This window comes from Ranitomeya variabilis, chromosome 4, assembly GCF_051348905.1.
Source record: "Ranitomeya variabilis isolate aRanVar5 chromosome 4, aRanVar5.hap1, whole genome shotgun sequence".
NCBI lineage: Eukaryota > Metazoa > Chordata > Amphibia > Anura > Dendrobatidae > Ranitomeya > Ranitomeya variabilis.
The window spans coordinates 390,841,386-390,869,091 of record NC_135235.1 but is presented as its reverse complement, the minus strand read 5'-3'; the positions used below and the strand labels follow the sequence as shown (position 1 = coordinate 390,869,091).

The window sequence follows — 27,706 nt, the reverse complement described above, 5'->3', positions numbered from 1 at the left end:
GGTTCCTGAAGGTGTGAAAATGACCTCAGCAAAGTATATAGAGTTTCTGACTGACAACTTTCTTCCATGGTATAAAAAGCCGAAACGTGCCTTCAGGAGCAAAATCATCTTCATGCATGACAATGCACCATCTCATGCTGCAAAGAATATCTGAGTCATTGTCTGCTATGGGCATAAAAGGAGATAAACTCATGGTGTGGCCACCGTCTTCCCCTGACCTCAACCCTATAGAGAACCTTTGGAGTATCATCAAGCAAAAGATCTATGAGGGTGGGAGGCAGTTCACATCAAAACAGCAGCTCTGGGAGGCTATTCTGACTTCATGCAAAGAAATACAAGCAGAAACTCTCCAAAATCTCACAAGTTCAATGGATGCAAGAATTGTGAAGGTGATGTCAAAGAAGGGTTCTATGTTAACATGTAACTTGGCCTGTTAGGATGTTTTGGAGTTAAATAGCTTTTTTAGTTCAGTGAATGTGACCTCCTAATGCTGCAAATTCCACAAATTAGCATTTTCAGTTCGTTAAAACATATTACATGTTTAGAAATTCTACTGTGCCTAATAATTTTGAACATTTTGAGTGCATTTTGAGTTTTTATTCATTTTGGAGATTATACTGTTATCATTGGGAGGTTTCTTCAATAAAATTTGATGTATACTCTAACGGGTGATGACTTTTATTAGACTGACTGTCATTTGCACCTACCATTTAGGAAAATCCAAGAAAAATATAATTTGCATAATAATTTGGAACATGGTGTATATTCCTCAATGGGAGGAGGACCTCAAAGAAACCTTATCTATTAGGGAATGGCAGAATCTGGCTGATGCCACTGATAAACACTATAATAATACAGCATTGGCCAAATCTGGCTGTTGGCTTCTGATGAGACCTGACAGTTCAGAGACTGAATCAGATTTTCGCTGGGGTCCTTCCTCCCCCACTGTTGCTTTAGAGGTTGGGGTAGTAAAGGAACATTATTTCATATGTGGTGGTCCTGTCCTAGGGTACAATGATTCTGGAACCATTATTATCACTTTATGCAATCAGTTACTAGATTTCCTTGATCCGGTCCTCCTGAGGGTCATTGTTAAATAGACCAATACCCCAAAGCTCATTCAGAAACTCATATCATTCCTATAATAATAATAATAATAATAATTTTATTTATATAGCGCCAACATATTCCGCAGCGCTTTACAACTTATAGAGGGGACTTATACAGACAACAGACATTACAGCATAACAGAAATCACAGTTCAAAACAGATACCAGGAGGAATGAGGGCCCTGCTCGCAAGCTTACAAACTATGAGGAAAAGGGGAGACACGAGAGGTGGATGGTAACAATTGCTTTAGTTATTTGGACCAGCCATAGTGTAAGGCTCGGGTGTTCATGTAAAGCTGCATGAACCAGTTAACTGCCTAAGTATGTAACAGTACAGACACAGAGGCTATTAACTGCATAAAGTGTATGAGAACATGATGGAGGAACGTGATTATGTTGTTGTTTTTTATTAATAGGCCACACAGGGATAATTAGGTTAATTCCTGTTTCTTGCAGCTTGGATAACCTCTGCAGGAGCCTGGAAATCTGCCTCAATTAGCCTTGATCAAGCGAAATTGAAATTCTCATGAATCATGGTTAACTGGAAACTTTCCAGTATCCTCCTCTTGCATCGAATCTCCATATTTCCCCTTGGAACTTATACTCAGAAGACATGAATATTCCCTGTGCCATAGTTGCCATTAGTCTTTTCATTGAATATCAGGTTTAAATACTTTTTCTTTTCTCCTATTTCTGGTTACTTTGACTTTTCTTCTCCTAATTTTACACTTTCCTCTGGCTCCGTTTTTGGGCTTAAAGGGCACCTGTCACCCCGTTTTTTCCGTATGAGATAAAAATACTGTTAAATAGGGCCTGAGCTGTGCATTACAACAGTGTATTTTGTGGACCCCGATTCCCCACCTATGCTGCCAAAATACGTTACCAAAGTAGCCGTTTTCGCCTGTCAATCAGGCTGGTCTGGTCAAAAGGGCGTGGTGTCTTCCCCCAGATCTTGCTTAGTTTTCCGTTGGTGGCGTAGTGGTTTGCGCATGCCCAAGGTCCCGAATCCACTGCACAGGGGAGTTAAAAGAGCGCGATGTGCACTATTTCATTGGTGATCGGTGGGGGCGGCCATCTTCCTTTGGCCGCGCGTGCGCAGAAGCGGCGCTCTGCTGGCCGCGGCTTCAGGAAAATGGCCGCGGGATGCCACGCGTGCGCAGATGGAGATCGCGGCGGCCATTTTCCTGAAGTAGAGTTCGCATCTCGGGGTCCACAAAATACACTGTTGTAATGCACAGCTCAGGCCCTATTTAACAGTATTTTTATCTCATACGGAAAAAACGGGGTGACAGGTGCCCTTTAATACTGGGAGCTTTGAGGACACCATTCAGTGAGCTAAATTACTTTTGACAGACGTGGGATTGTTCCTATTAAACTGATAGGATCATCCACTTATATTTTTTTTCTATCAGTTTGCTGTATTATCTTGAAACCATAGAATCTCTATTTTTTTTTTCCTCTTTCATGTTCCGGTGTTATAACTTTATTAATTAATGCCAATAATTGGACTGTACACATTATGTCTAATTTTCAATGTCATATTGAATTTTACAGCTATATTGTGATTGTCATAATAAAAATTTTGAAGTAGAAATACTTTAAATTAAGGATTCCCTATGCTTCCCGCACTGTATATACTTTTTTTTTTCTATTTCCTGTTTAATGCTTTATTTGAGAATACCTACTGCATGCTGGGATACTCAAACGAGACATCATGAGGGGACAGAGAACGCAGTTATTGTCGCCGCCTCTGTGCCCTCCCCTGAAACAAAGCATCATCAGGGATGTCCGTTTCAGGGCCTGTGCTATTCCCTCCTCTACTGAGCATATCTCAGTTGTCAATTCTGACGTATGCTCAGTATGAGCGCCCTTCTTACTATGCACTATTCTTCATAGTGACAGTGCACTCCCTCGCCAGCTCTGATGAGTAGTGATGAGTTGGCAAAAGAGCGCACTGTCAGTGCACAGTGTAAGGAGAAATCTCAGTGATTAGAGACCATAGCAAGGCTTATTCTCTCCTTACATTCTTCACTGACAGTGCACGCTTTCTTGCCAGCACGTCACTACTCGCCAGAGTCAGTGAGGATGCGCATTGTTACTGTGCATATTGCACAGTGACAAAGGTCCTACTTGAGCAGATGTCGGAATTGACAACTGACATGTGTAGTAAAGGATTAGCCCATGCCCTGAAACTGTCGTCACTGATGACCCTTTGCTTCAGGTTGGGGACAGAGGCTGCGACCGTGACCACGTGCAATCAAACAAAGCATCATCAAACAAGCAAGTAGAAAAAAAAAGCGTTTGGATAGAGTAGTGAGGGAGCGATAGAGAATTTTTAATTAAAGGGCTTGTCTGGGCTTTCTGTATAATGTGTGTGTACATAGGCTGCAGAATGCTGACAGTGTGTAATATACTCCCTGTCAGCATTTTGCATGGTGTCCTAGGTATCACACTTAGTCTGGTGAGCAGCTCTCTCCTGATTCTGGAGGAGGTGGTCACTCACCCTGGCATAGACTGGTCATAACCGCCCCCAATCTCTGCCAGGCCCCCCCCCCCCCCTCCTGCTCCAGCCTCCCTGTACAGTGCCAGGCAGCAGGGCAATGACTCAGCTGATTGGATGAACCATGAAGGAAAAGGATTCTACATAGGCGAGTATAATGTGCTGCGTGCATCCATCCCTCATCCATCCATCCATCTACACAGACACACACCCATCCATCCATACACACATCCATCCCTCCATCCATACACACACATCCATCCATACACACATTATTGTAGACTGAGGTTCTGCAGCAGCTGAGGTGTATTATGTGGTATACATGTAGATATACCCACAGACAGACATCACTACAGACTATTCACCTCGCCGTACTCGTGTGTCAGGGGTAATGTGGGGACATGTAATGCTCTATCACCACTGTGACTGTGATGTGGGGACATGTGACGCTCCATCACCACTGTGGATGTAATGTGGGGACATGTGACGCTCTATCACCACTGTGGATGTGATGTGGAGACATGTGAAGCTCTATCACCACTGTGGATGTGATATGGGGACATGTGATGCTCTATCACCACTGTGGATGTGATGTGGGAACATGTGAAGCTCTATCACTACTGTGGATGTGATGTGGGGACATGTGAAGCTCTTTCACCACTGTGGATGTGATGTGGAAACATGTGAAGCTCTATCACTACTGTGGATGTGATGTGGGGACATGTGAAGCTCTTTCACCACTGTGGATGTGATGTGGGAACATGTGACGCTCTATCACTACTGTGGATGTGTTGTGGGGACATGTGAATCTCTGTCACCACTGTGGATGTGATGTGGGGACATGTGAAGCTCTATCTCCACTATTGATGTTATGTGGGGACATGTGACGCTCTGTCACCACTGTGGATGTGATGTGGAGACCTGTGAAGCTCTATCACCACTGTCGATGTGTTTTGGGGACATGTGACGCTCTATCACTACTGTGGATGTGATGTGGGGACATGTGAGGCTCTATCACCACTGTGGATGTGATGTGGGAACATGTGAAGCTCTATCACCACTGTGGATGTGATGTGGAGACATGTGATGCTCTATCACCACTGTGAATGTGATGTGAGGATATGTGAAACTCTATCAACATTGTGGATGCGGTGTGGTGACGTGACGCTTTATCACCACTGTGGATGTGATATGGGGACATGTGACGCGCTATCAATACTGTGGATGTAATGTGAGGACATGTGAAGCTCTATCACCACTGTGGATGTGTTGTGGGGACATGTGACGCGCTATCAATACTGTGGATGTAATGTGAGGACATGTGAAGCTCTATCACCACTGTGGATGTGATGTGGGAACATGTGAAGCTCTATCACTACTGTGGATGTGATGTGGGGACATGTGACGCTCTATCACCACTGTGGATGTGATGTGGGGACATGTGAAGCTCTTTCACCACTGTGGATGTGATTTGGAGACCTGTGAAGCTCTATCACCACTGTGGATGTGTTTTGGGGACATGTGACGCTCTATCACCACTGTGGATGTGATGTGGGGACATGTGACGCTCTATCACCACTGTGGATGTGATGTGGGAACATGTGAAGCTTTATCACCACTATGGATGTGATGTGGGGACATGTGAAGCTCTATCACCACTGTGGATGTGATGTGGGAACATCTGAAGCTCTATCACCACTGTGGATGTGATGTGGGGACATGTGATGCTCTATCACCACTGTGGATGTGATGTGGGAACATGTGAAGCTCTATCACCACTGTGGATGTGATGCGGGGACATGTGATGTTCTATCACCACTGTGGATGTGATGTGGGAACATGTGAAGCTCTATCACTACTGTGGATGTGATGTGGGGACATGTGAAGCTCTGTCACCACTGTGGATGTGATGTGTAAACATGTGAAGCTCTATCACTACTGTGGATGTGATGTGGGGACATGTGAAGCTCTTTCACCACTGTGGATGTGATGTGGGAACATGTGATGCTCTATCACCACTGTGGATGTGATGTGGGAACATGTGACGCTCTATCACCACTGTGGATGTGATGTGGGAACATGTGAAGCTTTATCACCACTGTGGATGTGATGTGGGGACATGTGAAGCTCTATCACCACTGTGGATGTGATGTGGGAACATCTGAAGCTCTATCACCACTGTGGATGTGATGTGGGGACATGTGATGCTCTATCACCACTGTGGATGTGATGTGGGAACATGTGAAGCTCTATCACCACTGTGGATGTGATGTGGGGACATGTGATGCTCTATCACCACTGTAGATGTGATGTGAAGACCTGTGAAGCTCTATCACCACTGTGGATGTGTTTTGGGGACATGTGAAGCTCTATCACCACTGTGGATGTGATGTGGAGACATGTGACGCTCTATCACTACTGCGGATGTGATGTGGGGACATGTGAAGCTCTTTCACAACTGTGGATGTGATGTGGGAACATGTGACGCTCTGTCACTACTGTGGATGTGATGTGGGGACATGTGAAGCTCTTTCACTACTGTGGATGTGTTTTGGGGACATGTGAAGCTCTATCACCACTGTGGATGTGATGTGGAGACATGTGAAGCTCTATCACTACTGTGGATGTGATGTGGGAACATGTGAAGCTCTATCACCACTGTGGATGTGATGTGGGAACATGTGAAGCTCTATCACCACTGTGGATGTGATGTGGGGACATGTGATGCTCTATCACCACTGTGGATGTGATGTGGGAACATGTGAAGCTCTATCACCACTGTGGATGTGATGTGGGGACATGTGATGCTCTATGACCACTGTGGATGTGATGTGGGGACATGTGATGCTCTATCACCACTGTGGATGTGTTTTGGGGACATGTGAAGCTCTATCACCACTGTGGATGTGATGTGGAGACATGTGAAGCTCTATCACCACTGTGGATGTGATGTGGGAACATGTGAAGCTCTATCACTACTGTGGATGTGATGTGGGGACATGTGAAGCTCTTTCACCACTGTGGATGTGATGTGGGAACATGTGACGCTCTATCACTACTGTGGATGTGATGTGGGGACATGTGAAGCTCTATCACTACTGTGGATGTGTTTTGGGGACATGTGAAGCTCTATCACCACTGTGGATGTGATGTGGAGACATGTGAAGCTCTATCACCACTGTGGATGTGATGTGGGAACATGTGAAGCTCTATCACTACTGTGGATGTGATGTGGGGACATGTGAAGCTCTTTCACCACTGTGGATGTGATGTGGGAACATGTGAAGCTCTGTCACCACTGTGGATGTGATGTGGGGACATGTGATGCTCTACCACCACTGTGGATGTGATGTGGGAACATGTGAAGCTCTATCACTACTGTGGATGTGATGTGGGGACATGTGAAGCTCTTTCACCACTGTGGATGTGATGTGGGAACATGTGAAGCTCTATCACCACTGTGGATGTGATGTGGGAACATGTGAAGCTCTATCACTACTGTGGATGTGATGTGGGGACATGTGAAGCTCTTTCACCACTGTGGGTGTGATGTGGGAACATGTGAATCTCTTTCACCACTGTGGATGTGATGTGGGGACATGTGAAGCTCTTTCACCACTGTGGATGTGATGTGGGAACATGTGAAGCTCTGTCACCACTGTGGATGTGATGTGGGGACATGTGATGCTCTATCACCACTGTGGATGTGATGTGGGAACATGTGAAGCTCTATCACTACTGTGGATGTGATGTGGGGACATGTGAAGCTCTGTCACCACTGTGGATGTGATGTGTAAACATGTGAAGCTCTATCACTACTGTGGATGTGATGTGGGGACATGTGAAGCTCTTTCACCACTGTGGATGTGATGTGGGAACATGTGACGCTCTATCACTACTGTCGATGTGATGTGGAGACATGTGACACTGTATCACTACTGTCGATGTGATGTGGAGACATGTGACGGCTCTTTCACCACTGTGGATGTGATGTGAGGGAGAGGTGTTGTATATTACAATACAGCACAGATTAGGATTTCAGGGTTGGACAACCTGTTTAAGTATATTACGAAGGAGAATAGATTATGACATTAAATAGGATTAAAATAAATGTTGGTTTCGGACCACCTCTTTAAATGTATACTGTTTTCTATTTATATTATTACAGTAGAAAGCCGTCCAGCTCAGGCGACAGGATTTTCCATGACCAGTTCACCATATAGCTGCGAAAATAGGATGAATGAGAGTATATTAACCCTCTTCATTGAGATTATCTCTTTGCTGACTGGAGAGGTGAGAGTCTCTGCAAGATATTCAGCTTGCCATCATATCTACAGTATATCAATACAAATGCGGTACTTTATTACATATATGTCTACTATTTCTGTCTCCATACATAGGATTATGCAGTAGTGCAGAGGATAACTGGTGAATGTTTGACCACCACCAGTCGACTTCATGTGTTAGGAGGATCAAGCAAAACTCGGAGGATAATCAAGGAGTCTTCACCTCCTGTACTGACACATGAGAGAATCCATAAGCAAAGGATCCTAGAACTCACCAACCGGATCATTGAGCTGCTGACTGGAGAGGTGAGTGTTGCTGGGAATACTGGGATATTATACAGTAACACCAAGGAGAGAAGTGTCTGGTTGATGACCGGATCTTTGTTTAATCTGGAAAAATGTACAGTAGCTCACTAGCCTCAATGAGATTCCTTCATTGAAAACCGACACACCAACTCCTAGTAATGAGCCAAGCAGGAGTATTTCTCCGATACGTATTGCTAATGTACTGGTTTTTAACATAAGAATCCTTTTGATACTGGAAAGCTAAGGTGGTCTTGAAAAGATGGAAAACTTGTCTGGAAGCTGAACTTTATTCACACGGCAGAAGCTGTCCAGAATTTATCATTTGTTGTTTATTGTATCATGTATATCAGGTTCCCATAAAGTGTCAAGATGTCACCGTTTACTTCTCAATGGAGGAATGGGAGTATGTGGTAGAACACAAGGATCTGTACAAGGACATCATGACGGAAAATTACCATCTCTTCATGTCACTGGGTAAGCGATTGTCTGCACTTTATGTCAGCGGAGTCAAGTTTAAAAGGAATGGTTGAAGCACCCCAAAAGTTGTGACTCCATGACAGTACCCCATATCTGACCACAAAGTGCTGTTGGGGCACATAGCAAAGCTCAGAAGGCAAGCCATGCCATTTTGCTTTTTGGAGTGCAGATTTTGTGGGACTGGTTTCTTGGCTCCATGCCAAATTTGCAGAGCTCCTGAGGTGCTAGAACTGTAGAAACATTCAAAACATGATCCTATTTTAGAAAGTACATGCCTAAATGAATTCATCTAGGGGTGTAGTGAGTATTTTTAATCCACAGGTGTTTCACAAAATGTTATAACATTTGACTATGAAAATGAAAAAACATTTTTTTTATGTTTTTATCCCCAAATTTGCATTTTCACAAAGAGTAAAAGGATAAAAACCTCCCCACAATTTGTTTCTTGATAGAATACAGATTTTGGTCTGAAAAACTCCTGATCTGTCAAAATTGCAGAAACCCCCAAAAGTCACCCAATGTTTAAAACTACTCAGTCGTGTGATCCTTAAAATATTTCATAGAACTTATAACACTTGGCTATGAAAATTAGTATTGGTTGTTTTGTTACCAACTTTTTTTATTTTCACAAGGAGTAATAGGAGAAAATGAAGTACAGCAATACCCTACATGTGGTTATAAACTGCTGTTTAGACCATGCAGTATAAGGCCATGTTCACACTTTGCGGTTTTTACCGCGGATCCGTGGCGATTTTGATGCTGCGGGTCTGCAGCAGTTTCCATTGCGTTTACATTAACATGTAAACCCTATGGAAACCGCAAACCGCAGTGCACATGCTGCGGGAAAAAACGCGCAGAAACGCAGCGGTTTACAACCCGCAGCATGTCACTTCTTTGTGCAGAATCGCAGCGATTCTGCACCCATAGAAATGCATTGTTCCGCTTACTTCCCGCATGGGGCTGTGCCCACGATGCGGGAAGTAAGCGGATAATGTGCGGTTGCTACCCGGGGTGGAGGAGAGGAGACTCTCCTCCAGGCCCTGGGAAGCATAAATAGTGTTAAAAAAATACCGGTAATTAAAATAAAAAATGATGCTATACTCACCTCTCAGCGCTGCACGTGGCCGTCCGGTCTCAGTTGCTGTGCGAGCAGGGCCTGAGATGACGTCGCGGTCACATGACCGTGATGACGCCGCGGTCACATGACCGTGACGTCACGAAGGTCCTTCTCGGCACAGCATCTTTGGAACCGGACCGCCGCGTGCAGCGCCGAGGAGATCGGGACGTCAGAGGGTGAGTATAACCAATTTTTATTATTTTTAACATTACTATTGATGCTGCATATTGCTGCATATGCAGCATCAATAGTATAGGAGTAATCCCGCAGCGGAAATCGCAAAAAAAACCGCGATAAATCTGCAGGGATAACCGCAGCGGTTTTGCCCTGCAGATTTATCAATTCCGCTGCGGGAGAACCCGCAGAGCACGCCGCAAAGTGTGCACACAGCCTAACTGTGCTTTTGTTTAACCAAAAAAGTAAAAAAATAAGATGTTTTTAAAAACCCCACATACTTAGACAAATATTATACCCATAAATACATAATTTTTCATGTGAAAGCAAAAAAAGGACACATATTTGGTATTGCTGCCTCCGGATGTCACGAATCATTAAGGCTAGTCTCATACTAGCGTTTTGCTGAGCTGCGGAGGGCTGTCGACTTCCTCCGTGAAGCCCCGCCCATGGCTGCTCCTCCGCCGCTCAGCTCCGCCCAATTCCGCATGCGGCCTGCGTACCTATTTTTAACATTAGTTACGCAGGTCGTGCGCATGTATGCGGATGCCTCCGCATGTGTCGTTTTGACGCTGCAGAGGAAAGACCTGCGTACCTAATGTTAAAGATAGGGTATGCAGGCCGCATGCGGAAATGGGCGGAGCTGAGCGGCGGAGGTGCGGCTGTGGGTGGGGCTTCATGGAGGAAGTCCGCAGCCCTCCGCAGCTCAGCAAAATGCTAGTGTGAAACTAGCCTAAGGGATTCGTGGCAGCTCTGGGTCTGCTAGACTTTAAATGTAGGTTTTTTTCCTTTGGTCCAGGAAGAGTTAATGTCAGTCTCTTGCTGGCAGCTTCTTTTAGGCTGGTCAGCTCATGTTGATTGGTAATCACTCCCACCTCCCTTTAAATAGTCACATAACCCATCAGCTGATTACACTGTGTTACAAAGGTTTTGTCCCTCGGACAATTTTTGAGTGTTCCTGATTTTTTTCATGCAGATTTCAGAAATGACTTCCGATTTTTCCTATCACATAAGGTTTTTGAGAAATGATACAAAACATTATAATATTCTGTTATAATTCTAAAGACTCGTATATGAACTTTTTCTGAAACAATATATTCTGAATTTTCCACTGAAATAACATAAATCGCTGATCTACACATATGCTAGCACTTATTATGCGAATTCCGCGCAGGTGCAGTGAATCATTCAGCTAACGTGTACAGAGCATACCACATCTGCTGATCAGGGGAGGAATCAAAATACAATACTGACATTACAGCAGGGGATCACAGCAATATGTCACTAAAAATAAATTTTCTACATTCTCACTTGGACTTTTTTCCAGCCGATCTTGGTGATGTTAGCAATTAACACGATGAAAGATTTCACCAAGACATTGCGCTGATGGAGAAAAGGTACCAGGGAAAGTGGAGTACGTCAATGCTGTCTGACTATTGCTGGAATATTATTTGAGAAGCAACTGACACGGATTATAAACGAAAATCGTTTGCAAAACACTTTTGAACAATTGCTTTTGCTACTGACATGGATGCACATGTATGTAGTGTTTTGGACATCATAATGTAGACTATAAACTGTTGTTTCTTAACCCCTTACTGCCAGCTGACGGAATAGTACGTCAGCTGGCAGTATCCCCCGCTTTGAGGTGGGCTACGGCAGTGAGCCCACCTCAAAGCCGCAACATGTCAACTGTTTTTAACAGCTGACATGTGCCCGCAATAGACGCGAGTAGAATCGCGATCCGCCCACGCCTATTAGGTAGTTAAATGCATTTAAATGCATTTCCGGACGCCGGTCCGGAAATACGCGCAGCGACGACCCCCGTCACGTGATCGGGGGGTCATCGTTGCATTGCCATCACAACCAGAAGTCTCCTCGAGACTTCTATGGTTGTTGATGGCAGATTGCTATGAGCGCCATCCTGTGGTCGGCGCTCATTGCAAGCCTGTAATTCTGCTGCATAGAGGTGATCTGAGCATCACCTCTATGTAGCAGAGGTGATCGTGCTATGGCAGCTTCTAGCCTCCTATGGATGCTATTGAAGCATGCCAAAAGTAAAAAAAAAAAAAGTGTTTAAAAATATTAAAAAATAGAAAAACGTAAGTTCAAATCACCCCCCTTTTGCCCCAATCAAAATAAAACAATAAAAAAAAATCAAACCTACACATCTTTGGTTCAGAATCGCCCGATCTACCAATAAAAAAAAGATTTAACATGATCGCTAAACGGCGTAGCAATAAAAAAAAAATCAGAATTACCTTTTTTGGTCGCCACGACATTGCATTAAAATGCAATAACGGCCAATCAAAAGAACGTAGATCTTTAAAAACATCAGATTGTCCTGCAAAAAATAAGCCTTCACACGGCCATATTGACGGAAAAATAAAAAAGTTATGGCTCTGGAAAGAAGGAGAACGAAAAATGAAAAATCGAAAAAAACTCCGGTAATGAAGGTGTAAAAACCTTACGTGATGCAGACTTTTGGAGCACATATTCGTGTTCAGCATATCAAAATCTATAAGATACAATAGAATTTTCTCAGGAGACAAGAAATTCCCTGAAATTTGTTGCGCAGTGTTATCGGTTATAGAGATACTTTACACAGACCAGCTAGACGTGTGGAGCACTCCTATGGCTGTGCTATTGCCGCAATTGGAGTTCTTTTTTCCTGGTGCCATTTACTTTCCGCTGTGGTGCGTAGCAGCAAATTTTGAGTGGAGTTGTATCCTGTCTGTCCCTTGTTTGTCTCTTTCCCTGTGTTATATTACCTGCAGTGGCAAGGCTAGTGTCCTTGCCAGCCAGAGCACTAGCCAGGGTTAGCAGAGGTGACAGCCAGGGGCTAGGCATGTGACGGCAGCAGGGGAGAAGGACCCACATAGGGCATTAGGGGAGGGAGCTTAGGGACCGACACAGATTGGTGTCAGGTGTCATCCCATCCCTTGCTCCCTATCGTTGGGGCCTTCCTGTCCATTTATCATCCCGTTTTACCTATATATTGTGATGTACGCCGTGTGCGGACGTGACACTGGAACTACCTGATCGCTAAAACTGGTACACTAGCTTAACCACTTCAGTAAACACCGTAAAAAAAAACAGACAAAAAACTGCTCTTCATTATACCGCTGAAAAAAGTGGAATAAAGAGCAATCAAAAAGACAAATGTAAATAAAAATGGTATAGCTGAAAACGTCATCTCGTCCCACAAGAAAACAAGCCACCGTACAGCTCAATCAGCAGAAAAATGAAAAATCTATACCTCTCAGAATACAGCGATGCAAAAATTCATTTTTTTCTATAAAATAGTTTTTGTGTAAAAACACCAAAACATAAAACAATTACAGTGGGGCAAAAAAGTATTTAGTCATTCAGCAATAGTGCAAGTTCCACCACTTAAAAAGATGAGAGGCGTCTGTAATTTACATCATAGGTAGACCTCAACTATGGGAGACAAACTGAGAAAAAAAATTCCAGAAAATCACATTGTCTGTTTTTTTTATCATTTTATTTGCATATTATGGTGGAAAATAAGTATTTGGTCAGAAACAAAATTTCATCTCAATACTTTGTAATATATCCTTTGTTGGCAATGACAGAGGTCAAACGTTTTCTGTAAGTCTTCACAAGGTTGCCAGACACTGTTGTTGGTATGTTGGCCCATTCCTCCATGCAGATCTCCTCTAGAGCAGTGATGTTTTTGGCTTTTCGCTTGGCAACACGGACTTTCAACTCCCTCCCAAGGTTTTCTATAGGGTTGAGATCTGGAGACTGGCTAGGCCACTCCAGGATCTTGAAATGCTTCTTACGAAGCCACTCCTTCGTTGCCCTGGCGGTGTGCTTTGGATCATTGTCATGTTGAAAGACCCAGCCACGTTTCATCTTCAATGCCCTTGCTGATGGAAGGAGGTTTGCACTCAAAATCTCACGATACATGGCCCCATTCATTCTTTCATGTACCCGGATCAGTCGTCCTGGCCCCTTTGCAGAGAAACAGCCCCAAAGCATGATGTTTCCACCACCATGCTTTACAGTAGGTATGGTGTTTGATGGATGCAACTCAGTATTCTTTTTCCTCCAAACACGACAAGTTGTGTTTCTACCAAACAGTTCCAGTTTGGTTTCATCAGACCATAGGACATTCTCCCAAAACTCCTCTGGATCATCCAAATGCTCTCTAGCAAACTTCACACGGGCCCGGACATGTACTGGCTTAAGCAGTGGGACACGTCTGGCACTGCAGGATCTGAGTCCATGGTGGCGTAGTGTGTTACTTATGGTAGGCCTTGTTACATTGGTCCCAGCTCTCTGCAGTTCATTCACTAGGTCCCCCCGCGTGGTTCTGGGATTTTTGCTCACCGTTCTTGTGATCATTCTGACCCCACGGGGTGGGATTTTGCGTGGAGCCCCAGATCGAGGGAGATTATCAGTGGTCTTGAATGTCTTCCATTTTCTAATTATTGCTCCCACTGTTGATTTCTTCACTCCAAGCTGGTTGGCTATTGCAGATTCAGTCTTCCCAGCCTGGTGCAGGGCTACAATTTTGTTTCTGGTGTCCTTTGACAGCTCTTTGGTCTTCACCATAGTGGAGTTTGGAGTCAGACTGTTTGAGGGTGTGCACAGGTGTCTTTTTATACTGATAACAAGTTTAAACAGGTGCCATTACTACAGGTAATGAGTGGAGGAAAGAGGAGACTCTTAAAGAAGAAGTTACAGGTCTGTGAGAGCCAGAAATCTTGATTGTTTGTTTCTGACCAAATACTTATTTTCCACCATAATATGCAAATAAAATGATAAAAAAACAGACAATGTGATTTTCTGGAATTTTATTTCTCAGTTTGTCTCCCATAGTTGAGGTCTACCTATGATGTAAATTACAGACGCCTCTCATCTTTTTAAGTGGTGGAACTTGCACTATTGCTGAATGACTAAATACTTTTTTGCCCCACTGTATACAAATGTGGTATTGCTCTAATCATACTAATCTGAAGAAAAAAGCTGCCTTATCAATTTTACCACCTGGTGAACATCATAAAGAAAAATCCTCAAAAAAACTATTCCTGAATTGCTGTTTTTTGTTCATTATGTCTTCCAAAAATCGGAATAGAAAGTGATCAAAAATGGTCATGTGCCTGAAAATGGTACCAATAAAAACACCAACTCGTCCCACAAAAAACAAGCCCTCACATCACTTTGTCGGCAGAAATATAGAAAAATTATAGGTCTCAAAATATGGCAAGGCAAAAACTAGTTTTAGAAATTAAAAAGCATCTTTTAGTGTGTGACAGCAGCCAAACATAAAAACCCAATTTAAATCTGGTATCGCTGTAATCGCACCGATCTGAAGAATAAAGTCGCCTAATCACTTGTACTGCACGAGGAACGGTGTAAAAAAAAACAAACATTTCTTCACCTACTATTGATTTGTTCATTTTGCCTCACAAAAATCACAGTAAAGCCAGTCACACTATTATCCAGCTCTCTGCTCTGAGCCCTTACACAGAGGTTTCAGTGTAAATCTCTGAAAAAACGTGATTCAGATGGAATTTCCGGCAGAAGATTCCCTATATTATGGCATATGGAGACCTTGTGGACACCGTCTGGCCCCTATGATCTGGTGGTGTCCGTCTTGTTATGATTGCATAAGTGTGCGGTTGACCACAGTCCAGAGTAACTCTGCTGCCTCATTATAGTGAATGCATCCTTTGGGGGTTTGATCTGAATTACGTCACTCGGAGATGGAAACCCCAATGTAATTTTGTTTAGCATAGAGCACGGGATAAATCCACAAAAAAAAGCAATTCCTCACTCGGGTCCGTTATCTGTCAATGGAATTATAGGGGCTTCCATGTTACTGGTTGCACAAAGGCTCTGGAAAAGCGCTGGTTCCTCGCTTCCCCAAAAAGAAATCAAGCGACTTCTGCTCTCCCAAATCAAAATGCCCCCTCCCTTCTGAGCACTTTTTGGGCACCGGTGTGCCTAAACCGCAGATCGCATCCATGTTTAAAATTTCTGTAGCGTTGAGAGCCTGCTTGATTTACAGGGTCCATGTCTCCAAAAGCACAAGCTAGGCATAACGTATTGGGCACTACAACGTACTGGTCACTACAATGGCAGATTTGCAATTTTCACTCGACAGCATCCACTCCTGCTTGTTTATGGCAAACATCCATGGACTCAAAATGGTCACAGCACCTGTAGATAAATTCCCAGAGAGGTGTAATTTCCAAAGTGGGGTCACTTGAGGGAGGATTCTGCTCTTCTGGCACTTAGGGGTTCTGTATTTGGAGTCTGCAAACTATTGTAGAAAAATTTGTTCTCCCAAGAGGCAAATAGCACCAAGTCTCTCACGAGTGTCGCCGTGTAGCTTAGGCTACTTTCACACTAGCGTTAACTGCATTCCGTCACAATGCGTCGTTTTGCCGAAAAAACGCATCCTGCAAAAGTGTTTGCAGGATGCGTTTTTTCACCATTGATTAACATTAAGCGACGCATTGTGACGGATTGCCACACGTCGCACCCATCGTGCGACGGATGCGTCGTGCAGTGGCAGACCGTCGGGAGCAAAAAGCGCTACAGTGCAGTGCAGCTGGCTAGCCAAATCTCTCAGGCAGGAGATTACCTAATGCACACTTCTTTGGATGCGGCCAACTGTGTGGCCCTATTGGCGGCAAATGCCATCACGATCAGAAGATCTTTATGGCTCAGAGAATGGAAGTCGGATTCTGCTTCAAAAAGTCTCTGACATCTCTTCTTTACCAGAGTGGACGTTTGTTTGGAGAGAAGCTGGATCAGCTTATCTCGGATGCTACGGGAGGAAAGAGCAATTTTCTTCCCCAGCAGAGGCTTAGGCATCCTTTTTGGCATCAACAACAAATCCGTTTCCGATCCTTTCACGCCAATTCGGGTTGGTCCACTACCACTACCTCTTCAGGATCAGGGCGCTCTCCTCGCACGAACAGAGGACCCCAGGCATCTTTTAGGTCCAATCAGCAATGGAAGGGCCGGCCCAAGCAGTCTGGATATAAGGGAGCTAGGTCCCACAGATTTTCAGCCCAATGAATCATGGGGTGATCTGGTCGATACCAGTAGGGTAGGCGGTCGCCTACTTCAGTTTCACCAGGTCTGGCACTCAGTCGTTCATTACGATTGGATCAGATGCTTACCTACACATCCCGATTTCCCCACCCCCCCATCAAAAGTTCCTGCATTTCGCCATTCACAAGCGGCCTTTTCAATTCATGGTCTTGCCCTTTGGCCTCACTACCGCTCCCAGGGTTTTCACAAAGGTCATGGCGGCTGTCATGTCCATCCTGCACTCTTGGGGCTTGGTCGTCCTACCCTATCTGGACGACCTCCTGGTCAAGGGTCCGTCTTTCCACGACTGCGCAGAGTCTGATCGTATAACTTGCGATACTCTTTCTCATCTGGGTTGGCTGATAAACTTAGCCAAGTTTTCCCCCGTTTCAGCTCAGCAGATATCCTTTTTAGGCATAACCCTGGACACCTCGCGAGGTGATTCTCCCTCAAGACAAGGTCCTAGCCCTTCAAGAAGGAGCCCGCACACTTTCTCAGTTATCCCCTCATTCCATCCACTTTACGATGAGGTTACTGGGGAAAATGGTGGCAGCAATGGAAGTGGTTCCTTTCGCACAGATGCACCTCCGTCCCCTACAGCATGCTCTTCTAACGGCTTGGGACAGGAACCTTTTCTCCCTCAACTGCCGATTCCCATGGATCAGGCAAACTCTCAGATGGTGGACATTGAGTTCTGAGGACTTTTCTCCCAGTAGCTAGCGCTACTGCAGTTTCATTATCTCCTCGCGGGTCACCCCATCCGAATTCATTCGAACAACGCCACGGCTGTGGCATACAGCAACCATCAAGGGAGCACCCGCAGCAGGGCGGCCATGTTCGAAGTAACTCGCATTCTCCGATGTGCAGAGAGGAATCACTCGGTAATCTCAGCAGTGCACATACCAGTGCACATACCAGGCGTGGAAAACTGGGTGGCAGACTTCCTCAGCGTGCCAGGGTCTCACCTTGGGGGAGTAGGAACTTCATCCGGATGTTTTTCAACAGATGTCTTCGTTGGGGGACCCCGGATAGGGATCTGATGGCATCCAGATGGAACGCCAAAGTCTCCAGGTTCTTAACTCGGTCGCGAGATCCAAGAGCCATGGGAGCGGATACTCTAGTTCTTTCGTGGTGCCAGTACCGTCTTCCGTACATTTTTTTCCCGTTGTCGCTTCTTCCGAGAGTCATCAGGAAGATCAAGGTGGAAGGGGTTCCAGTGATCCTGGTTGCTCCGGATTGGCCACCCCGGGCGTGGTTCACAGAGTTGATGCGCCTTGTCACCGATGTACACTGGAGATTGCAGGATCGTCCAGATCTGCTCTCCTAGGGGCCGATTTACCACCAGAACTCAGCGACCCTGTGTTTAACGGCTTGTCTGTTGAATCCTGGATTCTGACCCAGGCTGGTTTTTCACAACAGATCGCGTCCACAATGATCAGTGCTCGTAAGCCTGCGTCAGTACGCATTTATCACCGTACCTGGAAGACGTTTTTTGCTTGGTGCAAGACTCGTGGACGTCTTCCCCTCGTCTTCTCTATTCCTACCATTTTAGAGTTCCTGCAGACTGGTATGGACTCAGGCCGGGCGCTCAGCTCGCTCAAGGGCCAGATATCCTCTTTATTGGTCTTATTCCAATGTAGGATTGCGACAAAACCTCAGGTGAAGACATTCATACTGGGGGTTACACTATCGCATGCCTTTAGACCCTTGGGACCTTAACTTGGTCCTGGGAGTCTTACAGGAAGCTCCTTTTGAACCGCTTCAGGGCATTTAACTCACCTTGCTGTCCTGGAAAGTTGTTTTTCTTGTTGCAATCACATCATTCAGGTGTGTTTCTGAGCTGGCTGCTCTGTCCTGTCGGGTGCCTTTCCTTATTTTCCATCAGGACAAGGTTGTCCTCAGGCCGTCCCCATCCTTGTTGTCCAAGGTTGTCTCATCCTTTCACCTTAATGAGGACATTGTTCTTCCTTCAGTTTTGTCTGACTCCAGTCCACAGGGTGGAAAGGCCTCTCCATACTCTGGATGTAGTCAGAGCTCTGAGAAGGTATGTCTCGAGGACGGCATCCTTCCGAAGGTCGGATTCTTTGTTCGTGCTTCCTGAGGGTCACAGGAAGGGTCTAGCCACTTCGAAGGCCACGATAGCTAGGTGGATTTGCTCCACCATTCAGGAGTCCTACCGCATCAGAGGTAAGTATATCCCAGCGGGGAGCGGGGATCAGACCACTCTCCACTCGGTCAGTGGGTGCTTCCTGGGCCTTTCAGCATCAGGCATCGGTGGAGCAGGTCTGTAAAGCCGCGACTTGATCCAGCCTACATACTTTCTCGAAGCACTATAATGTTCATACTCAAGCTTCGGCTGATGCGGGGTTGGGCAGAAAAATTCTGCAGGCTGCGGTGGCGCACATCTAGGCATTTGTTACGTGAATCCTGTTTTCGGTTGTTTTCCCACCCATGGATTGCTTTGGGACATCTCATGGTCCTGTGTCCCCCAATGAGGTGAAGGAGAAACAGCAATTTTTATGTAATCACCGTACAATCCTTTTCTCCAAGCCTCTCATTGGGGGACACAGCACCCACCCTGTTAACCTAATGGCTTGTGCTCTTATGGGTTGTTAATGTTCTCCTACTGCTTTTGCACTAAACTGGTTCTCTGGGAGCCAGCATGAGGGTGCATACTGCAGGGGAGGAGCTAACTTTCTTTGTATTAACTTAGTGTCAGCCTCCTAGTGGTAGCAGCATAACACCCATGGTTGTGTGTCCCCCAATGAGTGGCTCAGAGAAAAGGATTTTACGGTGAGTACACAAAAATCCCTGTTTTAGAGGAAAAAAATCGTAATTTTCCTTTGACTCAGCCCAATGTTATACAATTTTGTGAATCGCTTAAGGCTTGAAAATTCTCACTACACACCTGGATGAATTCCACAAGATGTGTAGTTTCCAAAATGGGGTCACTTGTGGGGGTTGCTGCTGTATTGACATGTCATGCATGGGCTCTTCAAAAGCGACATGGCATCCGCAATGAGTTCCAGCCAAAATTGCGCTCCAGTATTCAGTTGAAACTCTTTCCCTTCCAAGCCCTGCTGTGTGCCCTTACAGTAGTTTTCCTACACTTATTTCCTACACTTATTACTGTGTACTCAGTTGTACAATTGTACAGTTTGTTTTCTCTTTGTCATTGTAAAGATAAAAAATTTGGGGTAAAAGGAACACATTTTTGGGAAAAATTTAATTTTTAAATTTCACAGCTCAACTTTATAAGATTCTGTAAAGCACCTGTGGGTTCAAGCTACTCACTACATCTCTAAATATGTTCCTTGACTCGTGTAGTTTCCACTGTTTAGGCACGTTAGGTACTCAGCAAAAGTGACATGATGTCCGCTCTCTTTTTCAGCAAATTTTGCATTCCAGTAGTCAAATGGTGCCCCTTCCCTTCCGAACCCTGCCGTGCACCTAAACTGTAGTTTTCCACTACATATGGTGTATTGGTGTAATCATGCGAAATTGCAAAACAAATTGTACTATCTAATTTCTCGTAAAATTTGGGGATAAATCAGCGTTTTTGTGGGAAAAATAAAAATGTTAATTTTTTCCTTCCATATTCCATTAATTCCTATGAAGCATCTGAATGGTTAATAAACTTCTGTTTTCTTTCATAGAGGCCCTTCAAAGTCACTTCAAATGTAATGTGGTCTCAAAAAAAAAATAATAATAATTTTATACATTTTGTTAGAAAATTTGAAATTGCTGATCAACTTTTAACCCTTCTAACTTCCTAACAAAAATAAATGTTTAAAAAATTGGCTGATGTAAAGTACATATGGGAAATGGTATTTATAAATTATTTTGTACAATATGACTACCGTATTTTCCGGCGTATAAGACGACTTTTTAACCCCTGAAAATCTTCTTAAAAGTCGGGGGTCGTCTTATACGCCGGGAATCGTGGGGAGTGGTCCTGTTGACGACGAGGGGGCGTCTCACAGGAAAGTGAGTATCCCCCATTACCTTATCGTAGCGCTGCAGCGTGGGGTCTCTGTGCTGGGAGCTGCGGCTGCTGTGCTGTGGTGCGGCGGCTCCTCTTCTGCAGTGTGGGGCCTCTGGTGCTGTGGGGCGGTGGCGGCGGCGTATCTTCATGCAGTCGGGGCTCCTCCGGCATCTCAAAGCCTGGAAGCCCCGCCGGCAACTCCATCGGTGTAATGCGGTGGCCTCCGGGAAAATGGCCGCTGCTTAGATTCAGATCTCGTGTCCCGAGATTTCGGGACGAGATCTGAATCTGAGCATGCGCAACCCCCAGCGGCCATTTTCCCGGAGGCCACCGCATCGCACCTATTGAGCTGCCTCCGGGAAAATGGCCGCTGCTCAGATTCAGATCTCGTCTCCCGAGATCTCGGGACGAGATCTGAATCTGAGCAGCGGCCATTTTCCCGGAGGCCACCGCATTGTACCGATGGAGTTGCCGGCGGGGCCTCCAGGCTTTAATGAGATGCCGGAGGAGCCCCGACTGCATAAAGATACGCCGCCGCCGCACAGCACAGAGGCCCCACACTGCAGAAGAGGAGCCGCCGCACCACAGCACAGCAGCCGCCGCTCCCAGCACAGAGACCCCACGCTGCAGCGCTATGATAAGGTAATGGGGGATACTCACTTTCCTGTGAGACGCCCCCTCGTCGTCATCAGGATCACTCCCCCCCCCCCAAAAGGCACATATTCACCGGCCCTATAAGACGACATACGGTGTATAAGAAGACCCCCGACTTTTAAGAAGATTTTATATTTTAACTGGTAAAGTTGGGGGGTCGTCTTATACGCCCAGTCGTCTTATACGCCGGAAAATACGGTAACTGGTTTAAGAATATAAACATTGAAAGTTTGAACACTTCTAATTTTTCAAACTTTTTGCAAAAATTGCGATATTTTAACAAAGCAAAAATTTTCAACCTAAATTTACAACTAACATAAAGTACAATGTGTCATGAAAAAAAGGTCTCAATCAGTGGGATTAGTTGAAGCGTTCCAGAGTTATCACATAAAGTGACACTGGTCAGAATTGTAAAATTTGGTCTGGTCAGGAAGGTGAAGTATTAAGTCTGACTATTACAGTCCTTGGCTCTACCAAGCAGTTGTTTTGAATACATTTTTTGAGGTTTTCATGCAGATGCTGAGATCTCTGCCCCTAAACTGTGAAGCGTACAAGCCTAATATTCTTCTGGTCTTGTGAAATGGGAAAAAATACACAGTATATCCATTCTTGTTTGGGCTGTGTCTTTACAGCATTTCCTTATGTGGTGTAAATGATATGTTAACTTGCAAATTCTGCAGATCACCATGACTACAGTTATACCAAATCGATATGCTGTATTTATTGGACTATAAGACCCAATGGACTATAAGATGAACCCCATATTTAGAGTAGGAAAAAAGACAATTTGTAATATGAAAATGGGGGTTTATCTTATAATCTGAAATTAACTTACGGGGGTGGAGGTGAGAGATAGAAGTCATTATTCTGCCAGCGGTGGGTTTTAGGAAAATGGTGTCGGGGTAATGTCCGGTGGTAGGGTTTGATTCCACTCTATCAGCTCCTTGGAGACCGTGACGCACTGACATACCATTTGGTCTGGTCAGAGCATCCTCATCCCCGCCATTCCCCATTGTAACCAGGGGGGCTGAAATGACACTAACATCTTGTCTATAGGCGGAGTTCAACTCTCCCTCTGAGCCGGTAAAAGACTGTATGTCTTCGTGATAATCAGGAGACATTGGGCTTGGCGGCCAGAGGCAGGCATCTGGGTGATGAGGTGGTATGAAAATACCATACTTCTTGATTAATTCCTCTCCTATCATTTCACCTATATTGGACGCATCACTATACTAATGAGCTGAACCTCTAAGTACTATTGGTTGGAAATACCATGGTTAGAGCTTTGCTCAATGTTACTGCATAAATTAGAATACAGTGGTGATCACTTCAATAAATAGATAGCCAATATTATGTTTAACTGTCCCAAAATCTAAGAGTCACATCCTGGCCCAGAGGTCGTCCCCACGGTGGCCCATAACTATGTGAAAATGATTTAAAGGGAAAGTACGTTGTCAATAGCAACATTTATAAACTTAACTGCTGCTTAGTCGTAGAATATGTAAGACCAAATTTAAAGTGAACTCAATACTGTTTCTGACACCCAACAAAGAGGGAGGGAAAGGAGTGGGGCATAAGCGGAGTGGAGAAGTGGAGCATAGGTATTTGCACAATCAAATTTAAAGTGAACCCAATACTGTTTCTGACACCCAACAAAGAGGGAGGGAAAGGAGTGGGGCATGAGCACAGTGGAGAAGTGGAGCATAGGTATTTGCATGATCAAATTTAAAGTGAACCCAGTACTGTTTCTGACACCCAACAAAGAGGGAGGGAAAGGAGTGGGACATGAGCGGAGTGGAGAAGTGGAGCATAGGTATTTGCACCACCGGAACTTTGTGATCACGGTGTGAACGGGAGCGTTTTTAGATGAGGTGCCACAGTTAATGGGCAGATATATGGCGGACATGGCGTGGAGGGTAAAATGTTAGACTAGGGAGTATATGGATGACCATGGAGCGGATGTTTGTTTGTTGTCTTAAACACATGGGGATTTAACTCTGCCCTTGCAAGTGAGATAGGACACCCTGAATGGGAAGGGGCCATTGATTGAAGCTATATAAATAAGCCTGGTGGCATCATGGATATCTCCCAATTTTCTCCTTTGATGACATCTCCTTATTGAAATTCAAAAAACACATCAGGAGGGATTTTTTCTGGGGTTATCAGAGCCAGACTTGTTAGAGCGGGAGCAGACACATTGGGCACGAAAGGGCAGGCAAGGTTGAAAATTTGACCCGGCTACCCCTGGAATCTTACAGAACTGGAGGTCCCTATGGCTGAAATGAGAGAGAGCTATACAATTTATATGCACTGGCACGTTTTAATTTAGTTTGTATACTACCTGTAGTTTAAAGGCAAAATAAATTATGGGTCAAAATATGTAGGTTACACATGTGAACCTACCCTTGTTGGTTGTCAATTGTCCTGGGAATATTTTATCTTAGAATTATTAAAAGTTATGCTTTAAAAGTTTTTCAATGCTGTTAGAACAGTAATTCTGAAAAACCTGAACCTGTAATTAAAAGCAGGGATCAAAGCTGTTTATGAAACCTGTTTAACCCTTTGGATGCCATTTCAAAAATAGTCAAGGGGGTTAGCAGCCACAATCCGAGCTGCCACTGACCTGTAAGACAGGTTCTGGAGAGAGAGAAATGAAACCTAGTGTTTGTAAGTGAATATAGGATCCTCCTGTTTCTGTCCACATAGACATATGAGGTCTTGTTTTTTGAAGGGACAAGGTGTACTTTTGAGTGACACCATTCCTTTTAACTCATAATGGACTGAAATATGGGAAGAAAATTCCAAGTGCGGTGAAATTGTGAAAGAAAAACCCCCCTGAAATTCTGACATTATCCTTTAGGAATTTGCTTTTACGCTGTACATTTTGTGGTAAAAAGTAACTTGCAATATAATTCTCCTCATCAATACGATTATGACACTACCAACGTGTCCAGGTTTTTGTATTATTTTGCATTAAAAAATTGCAAAATTAGCTTTTTTTCTTTTCCCATATGGAGTTAATAAGCGGTAGGTATGTGTCCTAAAATTGTGGCACTGACAAGTACATCTCGTTCTACAAAAAAAAGTGTTCATGCAGCAACGTTAAAAAAATAAATAAATGCTGTGTTCTAAAGGACCAAAATAGGCCCAACTTGAAGAGTTTAAATCTAATTATTAAACTTAAGTACAGATCTCATTCCTTAAAATCGCTGTCTAATAACACATTGAAGTTAGATCCACTGTTATTCAAATGCTTTTTACATATGTTTTCATAGTTGAAAGTTTGTGTTCTTTTAATTAATTGATAACTTTATTTTGATCTAGGAGATGACTGCACCAGACTGTCATTGCGACATCCTTTATGTTCAGATTATGAAGAAGATATCTCTCACAATACTTCTGGGGAACACCACATTGCTCCAAATATATTCTTACTCCTCCCTAGCAGAGATGTGTCATCCCATGCTAATAACTACAGCGAACCTTCTTCTGATCAATCACAGACTGATAAACAAGATACTGGTGATAGAAGAGATAAAATATGTACTTGTTCTGAATGTGGAAGACATTATAAAAACATATTTAACCTTTCCATGCACATGAGAATGCACAGAAATGAGAGACCATTTGCATGTTCAGAATGTGGGAAATGTTTTACCAAGAAATCAATTCTTGTTGAACATCAAAGAGTTCACACAGGAGAGAAGCCGTATTCATGTTCAGAATGTGGGAAATGTTTTACCAAGAAATCGGCTGTTGTTGAACATCAAAAAACTCACACAGGAGAAAAGCCATTTTCGTGTTTGGAATGTGGAAAAAGTTTTACCAGGAAATTAATTCTAATTGAACACCGTAGAATTCACACAGGGGAGAAGCCATTTTCATGTCCAGAATGTGGAAAACGTTTTATGGTGAAGCATCATCTTTGGAGACATCAAATAACGCACACTGGAGATAAACCATTTTTATGTTCAGAATGTGGAAGAGGTTTCTACAGAAAGTCACACCTTGAGCGACATCAGAGAACTCACACAGGAGAAAAGCCATTTGCATGTGAGGAATGTGGGAAATGCTTTACCAAGAAATCAATTCTTGTTGAACATCAGAGAACACACTCAGGGGAAAAGCCATTTTCATGTTTAGAATGTGGAAAGTGCTTTGTGGTCAAACATCATCTTGAGAGACATCAAGTAACTCACACAGGAGATAAGCCTTTTTTATGTTTAGAATGTGGAAGAAGTTTCACCAGGAAATCACATCTTGAGAGACATCAGAGAACTCATACTGGGGAGAAGCCATTTTCATGTCCTGAATGTGGGAAATGCTTTTCCAAGAAATCAGTTCTTGTTGAACATCAGAAGACCCATTCAGGCGTTAAACCATTTTCATGTTCAGAATGTGGGAAATGTTTTATGGTAAAACATCATTTTGAGAGACATCAAATAACTCACACAGGGGATAAGCCATTTATATGTTCAGAATGTGGGAAATGTTTTTCAGGAAAACCATATCTTGAGAGACATCAGAGATCTCACACAACAGACAAACCATTTTCATGCACAGAATGTGGCAAATGTTTCACGAAGATATCAAATCTTGTTAAGCATCAGAAAACTCACACAGGGGAGAAACCATTTTCATGCGCACAGTGTGGAAAATGTTTTATGGTGAAACATCACCTTGAGAGACATCAAATTACTCACACAGGGGATAAGTCATTTATATGTTCAGAATGTGGAAGATATTTTGCCAGGAAAGCAAATCTTGAGAGACATCTGGCAACTCACACAGAGGAGAAGTTTTTCTGATGATCATAATGCAGGAAATGTTTATGCACAAATAAGGTCAAAAAGAAAACTTGTAACCTGCTCAAAAATGAGTTCCGTCACACTTTTTTTTTTCCTTTTTGTGCTGCATTGTTTCATTGTAGAGATATTCACATTTGTTGCTTTTATGTGATGTGAAATCTCTGTTTGCAGTCCAATTGCACTTTTCTTCAGAGTCTTCTCTGGGGGGTTATACTTTCACCCCTCCCTCCCAGATGCTGCCAACTGCAGCTTAGCAGTATCTGAGACTCGTGCCAGATCAGCTGACAAGCTATGATTTGCAAATCACAGCTCAGCAGCTGCCGCACATGGGTGGGGTGAAAGCACAAGCGCACAGTTGGACTCCAAGCAGAGATTTCACATACTACAATCCAAAAGTGAATGTCTCTGCAATGGGGAGACTGTGCCACTCTGTTCCATTTTGTGCTCTATCAGGGAAACGCAGGGATTTTTAGAAGGCATTTTAACTAATTCTTTTAAGTAATAGGTCCTCATATTCATACCATACACATTGAATTCTCACTGTAGTACCAGTTATTGGATATACTAATTAAGAATGCTACACAACTGAAATGTGTTATGAGCTTTACAGTAAATACTTTGCTCTTCTGACAGTTCGGTAAATCTATGCCTTGAGTTTTTCTTTTGGCAGATACAGCGAATAAAATGCATAAAACTGGTTGGTATTCTCATAGAAGTTAATGGCATGTAAAGTGCAGAAATATAATACATTTTCCATATAGATGTGACAAAATAATGAGTTGTATAGAAGATTCACTGAAGTCAATCGAATCTTTTCGGTTCCATCAATGACTATGAGAGTTTACCTATCAATAGAATGTAAAATATAGATCTATAGATTTAATCCATTGTTTTTTCATCAGGCCATAGGATTCAATGTGAACTTAGCATCAGTAGTAGAGAAACCTCTAGCACCTCAACTCCTAAGAATCCTGTTGAAATCAGGCAATGGATATTCAACAGCTCTATAATAACCACTATTTTAATACCGCTGTTGTAATGTTGCTGAGTTTCCAATAAAATTTTTAATCCCTTACCGACCTCCGCCGTACTATTACAGCGGAGGTCGGATCCCCTTCTTTGATGTGGGCTCCGGCGCTGAGCCCACCTCAAAGCCGGGACATGTCAGCTGTTTTGAACAGCTGACATGTGCCCGCAATACCGGCGGGTGAAATCG

General features: G+C 43.9%; 1 protein-coding gene across 1 annotated transcript in view; it reads left to right on the top strand.

Moving 5' to 3' along the window:
- The window catches only part of LOC143767140 (uncharacterized), a 57,411-nt gene extending 30,224 nt beyond the window's left edge, over window positions 1-27,187 (top strand). Inside the window, exons 7-10 of the mRNA XM_077255169.1 lie at window positions 7,778-7,902; window positions 8,010-8,201; window positions 8,552-8,675; window positions 25,007-27,187. Of these exons, the coding sequence (XP_077111284.1) occupies window positions 7,778-7,902; window positions 8,010-8,201; window positions 8,552-8,675; window positions 25,007-26,490 (1,925 nt within the window). The 3' untranslated portion in view covers window positions 26,491-27,187. The remainder of the gene's footprint in view (window positions 1-7,777; window positions 7,903-8,009; window positions 8,202-8,551; window positions 8,676-25,006) is intronic.
- Window positions 27,188-27,706: the final 519 nt, after the last annotated feature.